The 13,801-nt window shown below is 39.2% G+C and overlaps 1 protein-coding gene across 2 annotated transcripts in view; it reads left to right on the top strand.

Annotated features, from left to right (window-relative positions):
• The window catches only part of samd10b (sterile alpha motif domain containing 10b), a 68,017-nt gene extending 57,828 nt beyond the window's left edge, over positions 1 to 10,189 (top strand). For both annotated transcript variants that reach the window (XM_042492266.2, XM_088082080.1), the window contains exon 5: positions 8,554 to 10,189. In XM_042492266.2, the coding sequence (XP_042348200.1) occupies positions 8,554 to 8,576 (23 nt within the window). In that variant the 3' untranslated portion in view covers positions 8,577 to 10,189. The remainder of the gene's footprint in view (positions 1 to 8,553) is intronic.
• Positions 10,190 to 13,801: the final 3,612 nt, after the last annotated feature.

Below are 13,801 nucleotides of genomic sequence, written 5' to 3'. Positions count from 1 at the left end.
TTTTAATCTATCCATGACCCACCTTTGGGACCTGAGAGTGTTTTTGTAGACTGAACATCGACTGCATGCTGAGCCAGAGATTTTGTGAGAGCGCTAGATCCCCACAGCAATATCAAAAGTGTGTGTGAGAGAGAGAGGGAGACAGAAAGAGATGATGACATAAAGATAAGGAGCATAGTGGTGCAACCGTATATATATATATATATATATGTGTGTGTGTATATATATGTATATATTAAAAGCCAGATACATAAACAAACTCTGAAAGCTGACATTTAAAAGCATAATCTTTTTGTCTGAATAGCCCAACACAAAATGAACAAAGCATTTTCAAAAAAGAAATCAGGAAAATTATAAACTAAAATCAAATGGCAAAACGTATGTGTCTGAATGATGGGCAAAAACAAATTTTAAAAAAGTTATTGTTCCTTGAATTAACAAAGAAAAGTGATCAGAACCACTTGGATCTCCAACTGCAATTAAAAAACAAAAGGAGCTGTCAGAGAAGAAGGCTATAGCCAGTGTGCAGGACTAAGCTCCATAAAAACAAAGAGGGTTATAGACACCACAAACCAAACAACCTTTATTTGACCTGAAACAGAAGATCAACCCTGCTAAGCAATAAGTAAACTACATACAGTATCTCCACAGCTTTAATTATCTTTTAGCATCTTGGCTTTGAAGTTTCACTAGAGAGTGACAGGATACACAATGAGGGAGAAATAAGGATGATATGCGGCAAAAGACTTTTTTACACAGAGACTGAGCTGTAAGGCTGCTGAAAAGTCCTTTCTTTATGTTGCTTTTGCAGTTTTACACAGAACCAAAAAATGCGGCACCATGTTATCCCAATGTGTGAATTAAGATAGCATGCCGGCATCCAAGATGTAAAAGAGTCTTGCCAGCCTCTAGTGTGACATATTATGTGTTGGCAGTACTTTCTAAACAATAACAATGGCATAACATAGCAAAAAAAAAATTTACTGTCCCTGTTACATGGCAGCTAATCTTGTCTTCTGCTCAGAGGGTAAGGAGCTCCCGAACCTGATTGTCTGCCCAACTTGCAGACATTTTCAGCTGCTGTTCTTCTTCTTCGAGTTAGCTGCTAACTGCTGCTCGCTGCATTTTAAATCTCACACACATATCACGTTGTCAAAACGTCACACTCGTTCTGTCCTGCTCGCTGTCCCTTTCATCACAGATGTTAATTCTGTGCTGTTACTGTGAGCTAAAAGGCGAGACAACTCCGTCCTGTCCTTCTGTACCATGATTTTACCTTTTATAATGAGCGGCAAGGTGGAATAACACTTTCCCACCTTAAACAGGCGTTGTTAAAGGGGCTAAAGACTCAAACCAGTTGCAAGTGCCTTTAACCAGTGGAAGGACACCCAAACTCACTCAGTTTTATTTTTTAATGTCTTATCGTTTTAGCTCATTCCTCTTGGAAACTTTGTGATAATTGTTTTTCATGACATTCATGTCAATCAAGCATGTTGAACCGATTAAAACTGAATTAAATTGAGAGAAGAACACAATTCACAGGTAAGGAGAAATAATTAAATTGCTGTTGGACACTTCTATTAATAGAGCAATGCAAATGTAATTTGCCACTTCAGCAGGCTCTGACTCTAAGCTATAAGGGCAAGCTAATTTGGTGGTCTTATAAAACACCTGAGGTTCACAGGGTTGGAGGGTATTCAGAGGTGATAATGGTAGGACGCAGTGGGAAGCGGCTGGAGGGGTGATAATGGGGGCTGTTTTAGTGCTGAGTGTGATGAGGTGGTGATGAGGTGGTACACGAGGGCAGAGGCGATAAAGGTCTGAGTGTGGACTGCACATTAAAAAAACAGTTTACCATAAAATGACCTGTCCCAAAGTCATCTACAGCGTGACAACTGACACTTCAGCAAAGTCACACAACTAGCAAGTTTACCCATGTTTCAGCATCTCAGCCTATACTTTCAAATTACCTGAGTGAGGTCTGTCCAAAACTAATATTAAGGCATCACATTTCTCTGAACTATTCATGCAGTAATGACCTTGTACGCAACATGGCTCTAGTCCACTAGTTTGGTTCAGACTGAAATATCTCTGAAATATCAACTTTTGGATAGATTGAATAGAAAAATCGTTCGTGGTCCCCAGAGGATGAAGTCAACTAATTTATGCAATCTCCTGACTATGATCATTGCTGTTTTAAAAACATGGTTAATGTTCTGAAATGGTCACAATTGCATCAAAACTACTTTGTTGTGTTTTGGCAATAAAACTGCTTAATTATGTTGAGAAAAAAAGATAATTTTGTTTCTATAATAATGTGATGTGACCTATGTCATGTGACACGTCCAGAGCCGTCCTTAAGGAGGTTAAAAAAGGGGAAAGCTCTCCGTGGCTGGGGGTTGCCATGGAGGCCAGCAATAATCATCATATGACCAAATTTTATTCTATTTTTTTTCCTGTTTTAATGTCCTGTTTGTTTTTTACCCACCCATCCATCCACACCAATCTCGCCCCATATGTGGACATTGTCGCTCTTTATACTATGTCAGCTGACTTCCTCTTTAGTTCCTTTCATAATCACAATAGCCACTAGAGGTTACCACATAACAATAATGTAAATATATCGAGATAAGCAGCTTGTACAGACAACCTATGTGGTCATATTTTGGAGGACAGTCGTGTTGAGAAGCAATCGTGATGGTGGTGGAAGGATGAGGGCTAGAGGTGAGAAAGAAAGAGCTGAACTTGTCGCACAGTAGCTGATGCACCTGCGGGCTGTTTTATTCCACACAAAATGACACTTCCAGCCATTTTTCCTGAACGATTCTCCCAATTCTAGTGTGATTTAGTGGAGCCTTGTATCATACCGCCTGTCAAGTCTGATTCATCTGCAATGGATTTACCAAAGATTAAATATTGATCTCACAATAACTGTTGAAAAGAGGATGAAAATACAAATAAGCTTGAATGTGACGTGAGACACATTCATGTCTGATCTGAGCCACGATAGCACGATTTACCACAACCTTTACAAGAGTGACATCAGCAGCTTTGTAAAATGCACTCTTCAGTCATTTCTTAAACCTTTACAAGGAATAAGTGCTCTCTCAGTGTCGCTCCAACTCTTTTTGAAAATAAAATATGTGATCGAAAATTAAAAGGACAATTGGTGGAAAAGAGCAGAGAAACACCTTAGGGATAAGATTTCAATATAGAGGGGGAAGAAAGGAGGATCAGCGAGCTGTAAAAGGGGGAAAGAGCACACAGAGCTGCGATTGGAGGTGAGATGTTTAAGAGATAGAGAAAATACAGGAGCTGAGATCAACAGATCACAGAGATACAGAAACGAGACGGGTAAAGAGGTTAATGAGGGAACACGGATAGTGAAAGGAGGCTTGCTCTGACAGCACTTTGATTCCCTGGCTGTGGGGCTCTGTACTCTCAGCTCCATGCTAATCTGTCTGGAGCAGGCTCACTTGCTCAAAGCACTGTAATATCATTTCACACTTAACATGAAATCACATTACTTCTGTTGCAAATTATTGTTGAAAATGCTGTTCTCCACACAATAACCAAAGGAAAACATGACAGTATGAATTTAAAATATTTCAAGTGTCTGTGACTGAGAGAGATTGTATTTTTTTGTCTGATGGAGTCTATAGAAAATGTGGAAAGGTGTATTTGTAGATTATCTCCATGTTTTACTGAAGTTTTGATGCATACATGGAGCGATTTCATGAGGATTTAACAACAAAATTTGTATTAAAGGGGCACACCAATTTAGGACATGAAATCAAGCTTGCTCATCATGGTGAGGACCACTCATCCTGTCGAAAAAGTTGCACAGTGGCTTACATGATGTCCTCAAGGTCGTCTACAGTTTGGCTTGAGACTTAAAGTATTTGACAGGACATCTGTATTGCAAACTTATGGAGGCCCATTGTGCCAATGTGACGGAAAAAAAGATTATCTGTACGTTATTGAAATGAGACACTTTCTTAAAATAATAATATATCTCAAAATAATGAGAAATAATATTAAGTCAACATTTCATTAGAAACTTTCTCATCATTTGTATTATATTATTATTTCAAGTCATTATACGAGATAAGTCAGTATTCAAGATAATTCATCATTTTGAAAAAAAAATCTCATTATTTTCAGATACTAAGTCATCATTTTAAGATAAGTAAGTCATTATTTTGAGATAATTAATTATTTATTTTACAAAGGTTCTCATTGTTTTCAGGTACTAAGTCATAATTTTGAGAAAGCTTCTCATTGTAATGACTCAAGATCTTTTTGTCTTCATCACAGTTGTGGAAATGGGCTGCCCTGAAAAAACACAGGTGTGGAGATGGAAAGATACTATTGAGTTGAATTATCGGAATTGCAGGATTCAGTGTTTTTGGATTTGGACCCATTTTAAGACTAAAAGTGAGGATCTCTTGCCCTCCGTTTCACCAACTTTGACCATTCTTTTTTCTAATCTGTCACTCAAGTCCCAGAACTTTATGGAGTGCAATACTAAATCTCAAGTTTCTCTTTAAGGTTAACTGCAACGTCTTCTAAGGTTAGCTGTTTTGTTCTCTCTAAGAGTAGCTCTGTGTCCTGAGGCTCAGAAGAGCACATGAACTCTTTTCTTTCCTTCCTCACTTAACGGAAACACTTCTGAGAGTGCTGTCTGACGGGTATTTCTGAATGGCTGCTCTTTCACCACTACCACTGAACACATGAATGGAACCATGTTTTCATGGACAACAGCACACAGCACAGCATCTGAAACGTTGAGATGCTTTGTGCGTTTCACTTACAGGAAGGAATAAGTAGAGTACAGCAAACATTTTCTGAAAGGAGCTCAAACTCTGAGTGGAGGAAGTTAAGTTCTTTCACAAGTTGGATGTGACATTTGTGCATGTTTGTCATATGAAATGGTGGGTAGAGAGTTAAGTTTAGGTCATAAAAAAGCAAGTTTGATTTAACCCTGCAGGCACAGAAAGTTTCACCAGTAGAGTTTTTGGGCTCTTGATAAATATGTAATGTATTTAGATGTGAATCTTCATGAGATTTTATCATACATGCATAACAACAATATTGACAGAAACTTTTGAAGTTATATTTTACAATGTGTCTGCTGTAAAATACCACGAGATAGCTGAGATGGAGTGCTAAGTATCCAACCCACACTATTCACAGCAAAAAAAAAGGTTAAACTCGTTCTGTACTCTTCTTTTCCACCCAAAAATGAGCTTAGCAACTGTCATATCTACCTGCAGAGCTTTGAAAAGTTTTGATGTTCATATTATCAATGCTGGGATGCATTTTAACAAACACACTATTGAAACTGTAACTCCAAGAAACAAACTTTTTGCAGCCACATTTCAAGTCCAAAAGGGGTGTGTTTGAAACTAAAAACATATATGTATATATATATATATATATATATATATATAAATTTTTGTGTTCACTTTAAACTCAGGGCAAAGTTTCAGGTCATAAAACTTTTAATAACAAATAACAAACTTGCACAAAGTTTGAAGAAAGAAAGTTGCCAAAAGTGTAAACAAAACAACAACATGAAGTCTAAAAATTTTAAAAAGAGCGTCAAAGTTGAATGTGGATATACAGTACATAGGCCCATCCACCGCCTCAACCCTTAGTGCTACAGTTTGCTTTGCATTATTTCACAATATATTTATGTCTCCTCTTGTATATAACTCTTTCATGGTTGTGAAATATGTTCCCTCGCTACCTTTGTGCATGAATCTTGTATTTGTTAGGCACTTCACTTACAGTATTTCATGTATTTCAGCAGACGAGGCTCTGTTGTATCAGTCAGTCAGTAAAAGGTAAGGACGCTGACTTCCATAGCCCAGAGATATAGCATCTATCAGAGTTGTGTGAACCATGCAGGGGTTGTTGTAACATCTGGAAAGCTTTGGGAGGGAGAATTCAGATCAGAGCCCAGTGAGGGATCTGCCCTCCTTATTCTGCTTAGCCTCTGGTTGTTGGTATATCTTTATGATTAACTGTCAGTCCCTCCTTCCTTCACAACACATCAAATTTTCATCAAAGTCGGCGGATGCCTTTGTGTGTAACCATCTGTCGTGTTTCAGACTCTGCGCTAATTAGCTGAAACAGGATGACCAGCCCCTCACCCCTATACCCAAGTCAAAAGATATGTTGTCAGCAGCACTTTGGTTGCCGTGGGAAATTGTCTTAGTAACCTTGTTGCTCTGAAACGCTCCTGTGATGTTACTTGTCCTCGCAGAGCTTTACTCAGAGCTCCGTGTGGCGCCTGCCAGCTGAACTGTAGCTCTGAATTAGAATATGAATGAAACTCTGAGCTTGACAGACAGGGGAAAAGGAGGAACATGTCATTTCGCCTCAGCTCAAATTTTGCCCGCTTGCCACTCTCCTACCCGCCTCTCCTCCTCTGCTGCACCTAGGCTGTGACGACTCCATTGGGAGCTCATTTAAAAGGGCTTCCATCAGAGAAGTGTTTTTTTTTTTGTGTGTGTCTGCACGAGCCTCTAGTCATATCCATGCCTCTCCATCCTCCTGTCTCTCTCTATCGTTTCCTGGTTCAGGTTCACTCCTGTGCCGCGTTACATCTGTCTGTGTCTAGAGACAGGTGGCGCGTCCTCCTCGGCTATCAGGAGAGGGGGGCTTAGAGCCGAAATGCCAGCAGTCTGGGAGAGGAAAGTCTGCCTTCCCACTGACTCCCTGTGTCATTTCAGGATGGAACGAACTGGCTAGTTGTCAGGGAAACCACCTGGTCGCATCTGTTGTTTCGAGAGAGAGAAAAAAAGATGATGACATGGAGGAAAAAAGGCTTTTTATTACACACTGATTAGCTTAATGTCAGAATTTCTACCCTTTGTCATAAAGCTATTATAGGCCTGTGTTACAGTTTATAGGGAAACATCAGAGTAGAATGATGTAGTAGAAATATATACAATAGGATTTGTGTGTATTATACACTTAGCTGTACATCTGTGCTGTAATGGCATTTGATGATAAAACACCTTTATTTTTTCTTTTCACAGTTTATATGTCATTGTTTCAGTGTCTTTCTACACTAACGTCATTGTAGCAATTTTCATGCGCTACCATTACTCTCTCTTACTTGTTCAGTCAGCCAGTGTTTCATACTAAATTATTGCTTGTTATAGAGATTGTTGCACTGTGATTGAGTGCAGTGTGTTACACGAATAGAAGCCAGCCACACTGGTTACTTGATTATTCAGGAACAGAGTCTGGGGGAGGAAGGTGTCACATACAGATTCAGGAAGGTTATGAGCCCCATACTTGTGCTTTGAAAAGGCTCTTAAGTGTGACTGATGTGTTTTCAAGGCAGTGTGAGTTTCAACAGTTTTGTGATGCATTACCAGAGACAGACCAGCAAAGAGAAATTCATTTTTGACCATGCCCTGTGGCAAGGGTGTAGGTTTTGTTTCAACATGTGTCTTAACATTAGGGGGTAACCATAAACCAATGGATGATGCTTCTCCACATTCTCCCACTGAACAAAACTAAACTAAAATATCCCGGATACAGCTGCTGCCATCTTGCTTTTGTGACATTTGGAAACTGCCCGGCAGTGATCTGTCTGTGGTATCAAGTTCCTGCCAATACACCCTGTGACCTATCGCAAGCAGGGCCATTGAACACGAGCACACTGATTGGCACACACAGCTTTCAGTCATGTTGTCAAATTGTCTTTCTATAGCATCAAGTCACTACTTAAAGCAAGACAGAAGAAAAATTAACACTTCATCATACATCAGGGTGATAAGAGCAGTCTTACAGGACAGAAACCATTTTGGGGAAAAACATTGGGAAACAGATGTCTGTAAATCAGTTGATGCCTTCTTTTGAGCATCAAAATCCCAACGAAATGACTCTTTTTTTCATTATCAGGATTTGATTAATTTGGTCCAATAACATTTCAAAAGTCTAAAGAACGGCAAGATTAAATGATTTTATTCCCATTCAAGTTAGCAGAACCGGATGTTTCTGGTGTGCTTGCTCTGTGGGCCTAATGATGCTGATCATCCAGGTTATTTCAAACTGCAGAAACACATCATTTGCCTTCATGTGCCACTAAGAAACTTTAATAGAAATAAATGGGACCCCCAGCGAATGCTGTAACCAGGTCATTTAATACATCTGTGGGGGGAGCACATGAAATGATGGGTTGGTGGTTCCTCTGCCAGAAAATTTTAAGCATTAAACATTTAATTTCCTGCATTCTGTTGAATTTTTCTGTTCCAATTTGTGCCTTTTTCTTCATCAGTGTATGGTGAACACATGTTTGTTTTTAGTCAAAATAAAATTCCTCTGCTACTGTTATGTTTTTATTTGGGTGGCAAATGCACGTGTTACATATCGGGGGGGACGTGGCCCTTGCATCACCCCCAAAATATACACCATGCACTGAGGCTACAAAAAGGGCATGGTGTCAGGGTGGTCTGCACTTTGACCTCCGCTTTCTCTATCTATGTGAATCCTAATTATTTATGCCCCCTCTTCTCTCCCCTCTCTCTGCAGCCTCCTTTGGAAACTTCTCTTAGCTCATCCCTGGATCCATTTGGCAGCCCCTTCCCTCGTCCCCTGTCACAATACATCTCTAGGAGCCGTGGAAGAGCTGCTGTCTTCAGATATGTGAGCGGAGAATCGGCAAGTGAAAGGGGACGGGACGAGCCTATAGACAACATGCCAACCGGTCTGGAGGATTCTCATTCAACGCGGCCAATCTAGTTTACAGACACTGAGACAGAAACAAAGCCCTGCTCGAGGCAGGGGTACCCACTGTAACATAGTGATAAGATGTAAGATTCACAACCTTAGTGATGATGTAGGCCTGTCACTGGTATATGCTTGATCACATCAAATCTCCTTTTGGTTTCCTGTCTCATTCAGATCGGACTGTTGTTTTTGACTTTACATGCGCAGAAACATGTTTTTTCCTCTGTCTTGGTAAACAAGGTCATTACATGAATAACTCTTTGATATGGTTTTATACCCTTGAGTCCACTGATGCTGAAACCATGTGGATGATAGTTTGTATTGTGGTGTTTACATGCACCATTTGGCCACTGGATCTGAAATGAAGGAAACCTCCAGTTGATCTTCAACTCTGTTAGAATAACAACGAGCCTGTCCACAAGGAATTAGAGCTGGTCTTGGTTTATACAATCCTAATCAGATTCCTCACCCGCAGGTCATATTTTCCTCTCAGGACTTTGGTTTTGTAGGTTTGGAGGAGCAACAATAGCACATTAAGCCGAATGTCATTCCAACAATCAGTTGTTCTGTATTGCGACAGATCTGCAGTATGTCAGCGAGAAACTAGAAATACATATGAGCGTTGTAGAATAACATACACTGTAAATCTGCGTATACTGTAACAGTAGTCTTTTATTAATGGAATGGATCCAGTGGACATAGAGTTAATGTGATAATCACTGACTTTCTATGCTTGATAAAGCAATAATTGAAATGATATAAGGTGAAGATGAGTAGCACTGTCTGGGATAAATGATTTGAGATGCGAGTGTGAGTGTCTGTTGAGGGAAATCTACATTTTGCCTGTTACAGCGTCATAGCTTCTGTCCTTTGTGTGTGCTACTGTATACTGTATGTCATCTCCTGCACACAAACACTCAGAAAAAGGATGAGACTCTGTTGTCTTCTACACTCTCTGTCCCTGGTGTGACACTGTGATTTCAAATGCTCAGAAATCAAAATACTATGACAGCTACCCAGGCGCAGGATTCCCAGCGCAACTTGAGAGAGCACCTTTGATGTCACCGTAGACAGCAGGAGACAGTTACGTACGATGAAGATGTTTAAGTATCATAAATCAATAAATTCAACAAATAAATAAATAAACTTCCAACGAACAAAACCTCCCCTTTCAGCATCCTTCCATCAGTCCTTTGACAAGGAGTCTTTGGGTAATGTAGGTAATTGACTGTTAAAAGGGCGAGAACATACTGTATTATTTTTGGATTACCTGATGTACTGTAAATATGAACACTTTTGGTTTACTTTGTCAGATGATTGATAAGCTGTTTGAAATGCAGAAAAAGGAAAACAGAAACGTATTTATCTGCTTTACAGATATAAAGACATGTGGTATGGAGCACTATGAAAGCTGTCTTTTTAGAATAAACTAATTCAGATTAAGTGTTGGTCTTTATTTTTACACTGTGTTACTGTAATGTTTTTTTTTTATTATTCATTAAGTTTTTGTTAAACTGATTTTTTGGCATTACAGCAAGAAACTAGCAGGAAGAAGAATAAACTAACATTAATCTCTGCTCAATTTAAGGAAGGTATAAACTAGAATTACCACCTTGCAGGTGTATGCCTCAGCGAACCACTCAAGTTGAACTTGTAGTTCACATCCATGTCTGTGAAAACATGGATGCTTCACACACATCTTTCCCCCGGCAGCATGGAAGATCAAGATGGACAGCCAAAATCAGTGTCAGCAACTCAGTATCTGACTGAGCAGAGTAAGTTGTGATGAACAGTTCATTGTTGAGTCAAGGTGTTCTTGAGATATCACGTCACAAGAGTGAGGCGGGTTTAAGGTCACAGTGACCTTGACCTTTGACCACCAAAATCTGATCAGCTCTTCATTGAGTCCAAATGAAGGTTTGTACCAATTGAAGAAATTCCCTCAAGGCGTTCTTAAGATATCACATTGTTGAGAATTAGATGGATTAAAGTTCACAGTGACCTTGACCTTTGACCTATGACCAGTAAAACTGGATCAGTTCATTGTTATGTCTATGTGCCAAATCTGAAGAAGTTCCTTCTAGCTGCTCTTGACATATCGCATTCACAAATGAGACAGACGAGGTAAATAATTTTAATTGAAGGCCTTTTTGTGGTGTTTTTAAACCTAAAGAAGGCTTGTTCCCAGTGAATGGTTTATTCTATACAAATAAAATAAAAGATCACAAAAACAGGCCAAAAAACTACTAAAAAAGAGACAAAATTGCCCCTAATAGACCCCAGATGACTAATAAAAGACACACACAAAAAACAGAAAAGCAAAACCAACACAAAGTGTCTGTCAGTGTGTCTTCCACTGATGTTGGAGAGGTGGTGGGGCCTTTTGCGTATCTGTGCCCAGGGACCCATTGCCTCATAATCCACCTGTGGGCTATCCCTGTGAAAATGTTCTTGGGACGCCAGTAAGGAGAAAAGGTTAATTAGATCTTTCCCATATAGACAGACATTTCATGTTGTTTACACAAAGTGTCTCCAGGTATGACAGAGATAAGTTCTGTTATCTTTGGAAACAAGATGGTGTTGTCCTCCAAGTCTTGGAGAATCAGCGTTTTAGTCTGGCAGTGTTCCCATCATCAAAGCTAATTGTACACCTTATGAGAGGGAAGTGATGGAGTGTCCTCTGAACATTCAAAAATAGCCAAGTCTCTGTGGGGAATTATAGCTGGTTTACTTTGGAAATTCAAAAATGTCAGACCTAAATAAATCTAGCATTGGACAATCCCAAAATAAATGTAACAGGCTTCCTTCCTTAGTTTCGTATCTGTCACAACACTGAGGCACTTAGGGATGAAGTTTGTGCAAAAAAACCCTTTGAATAACAGAACCTATGTATAACTCCCCTACACTCTTGACCACAATAATTTATTTCTTTTTTCCATACTTTTCTGACACACTTGTGAATAAAATTTTACTATAATATATTAAGCCTACAGACACACTCAAATTCATTCTTTCCCTGTATACTTTTTATGTCTCTTTCTTACACCTACACACACACACACACACACACACACACACATGCACACACAGAGACACGCACACATAGAAATCCAACTGCTTTTATTTAAGTGGCACAAAAGTGATTCACCTCAGTGGCTCACCTTAAATCCCCAAAGTGTCTCCAGATATCCTTTTCTGGCCAAAGCCTACATGCTGCACACCTCTTGTAGATTCTAATATCTCTTTTTCTTGTTCTTCCTTTGGTTTTTTCTTCTTTACCAACTTCCTCCTGCTGTTTGTTTCTATTCTTGCTTTCCTCATTTCTCCCTCACCCATTAATTCATTGATTTATTCAATTATTTCCTTACTCTATAAAGACGTGCTCCTGGTGCTGAATGTCCTGAAATAAGAAATAAAGGAAAAAAAGCACTTCAAAAAGAAAGTGCAGCTAATCTGAAGACAATGTTTGGGAGTAACTAGTGACATGATTAAATTACAAAATAAATGTAACTGTAATCAGTTAGTGAGAAAAAATGTAATTAAATTATAGTTTCTAGTCAAAATGTTGGTGATACAAAGGGTTATATTTGAATATAATTCTTTAAAAAAAAAAGAAGAAGAGGGAAATAGTGTTTATGTAGAAATCATGTTCATTTTGTTGCTTTGCATTTTTCACCGTGCAGGAACACTTTCTTTAAGCATAGCCAGTTTTCTGACATTCTTCAGCTTTTTTGCCCTGTTTAAAGCCAAAGAGCATATACAAATAATGGACGAAGCTACAGTGGCATCATCAAGTGGTTTGTAGAGTCCTGTTTTGAAGCCTTGAGTTCAACGTTTTGGCTGTTGCCGTCTTGGTTTTTTGGAGCTCAAGGTGACCAAATATGTGACACCTCGCATACAGCCTTACTCTTTAAGCGGCCTGTAACTTTAAATCTTGATAAAATGTAAATGGTGACTGTAAAATTCATCCCATTACAGTTGTCATGAAGGGAAAAATAAGCCATTGAGACCAAAACAGTTTTTGTACCAGGCTGTAAACATGTTTATTTCTGCTGTTAATCTGAGCATTTTAACACTGAGGTCTACATGGTTTGACTCGCTTTTGTAGCAGGCCTCAAGTGGCTGTGTGTGGAACTGCATTTTTTGGCACTTCCGTATTGGCTTCATTTTTTTTTAGCCCTGGTGGCTGCCACTTGTTAACAACATTTCTTAAAAAAAATCAAATGTAATAAGTAGCATGACTTTAATGAATTAATTAAAATAGTTACATTATTTTTGACATTTTTAACAGGTGTATTAGTACCCTGTAACTTGTTACATTTCAAAAGAAACCCTCCAAGACCGTCTGAAGATTAATATAAAAATCTTAATTAAAGTGATTGAACATTGTATTTTATTATTTGTCACAGAGTATGTTTCAAACTTGCACAGTGCTTTGAGCAGTCATTCAGGGTCCTCGAATCACAACTCAGTAAATGCAAAACAGTGCTGACTGCTTAAAGAGACACACATACCTAGTGTCTGTCTCCAGCTCACACACATGCACACACACACTAGGATCCAATTACTGAGAGGCATAAAGCATCTCACCAGTTGATAACAAGGCACATGTATGATAAACAGATTCAGTGAACAGTGGCCTTCTCAACCCTGACAGAGAATAAATCCGCAGAGCAGATGGCTGGATGGTGCAGTTAATTGGTTACTGTTTACTATTAAGTGTCCTTTCTTTTTGAAAGCTTGTCTTTAGTCATGATTCTCTAAAACACCCGGGCACTAAGGCTCTCCATCCAGCTTGTTTATCATTATCTGCTCGTGGCTTTGATCAGCTGGATCTCAGTCCTCTGACAGCGCTGAAATAGAATAAGAAACACTCTGTCCTCTCTCATCAGCTACTCTTGAGCAGCCCTCAAGCAGCTGCTACAGTGGAGTCGCTCTGTGGCGCAAACAGCTGAAGACTGTAATTTTTTTGGCCAGCGCCCAAGTGTTAATATTCAGGCTACCACTACAAAGCAAATCAGTACATGGGAAAGAGTGCATGTGTGTGTTC

The sequence above is a fragment of the Plectropomus leopardus genome, chromosome 9, assembly GCF_026936395.1.
Source record: "Plectropomus leopardus strain MGB_pleo_1.0 chromosome 9, ASM2693639v1, whole genome shotgun sequence".
In the NCBI taxonomy this organism is placed as follows: Eukaryota; Metazoa; Chordata; class Actinopteri; order Perciformes; family Serranidae; genus Plectropomus; species Plectropomus leopardus.
The sequence above is the reverse complement of the archived record's forward strand: the minus strand, read 5'-3'. Positions and strand labels throughout refer to the sequence as shown.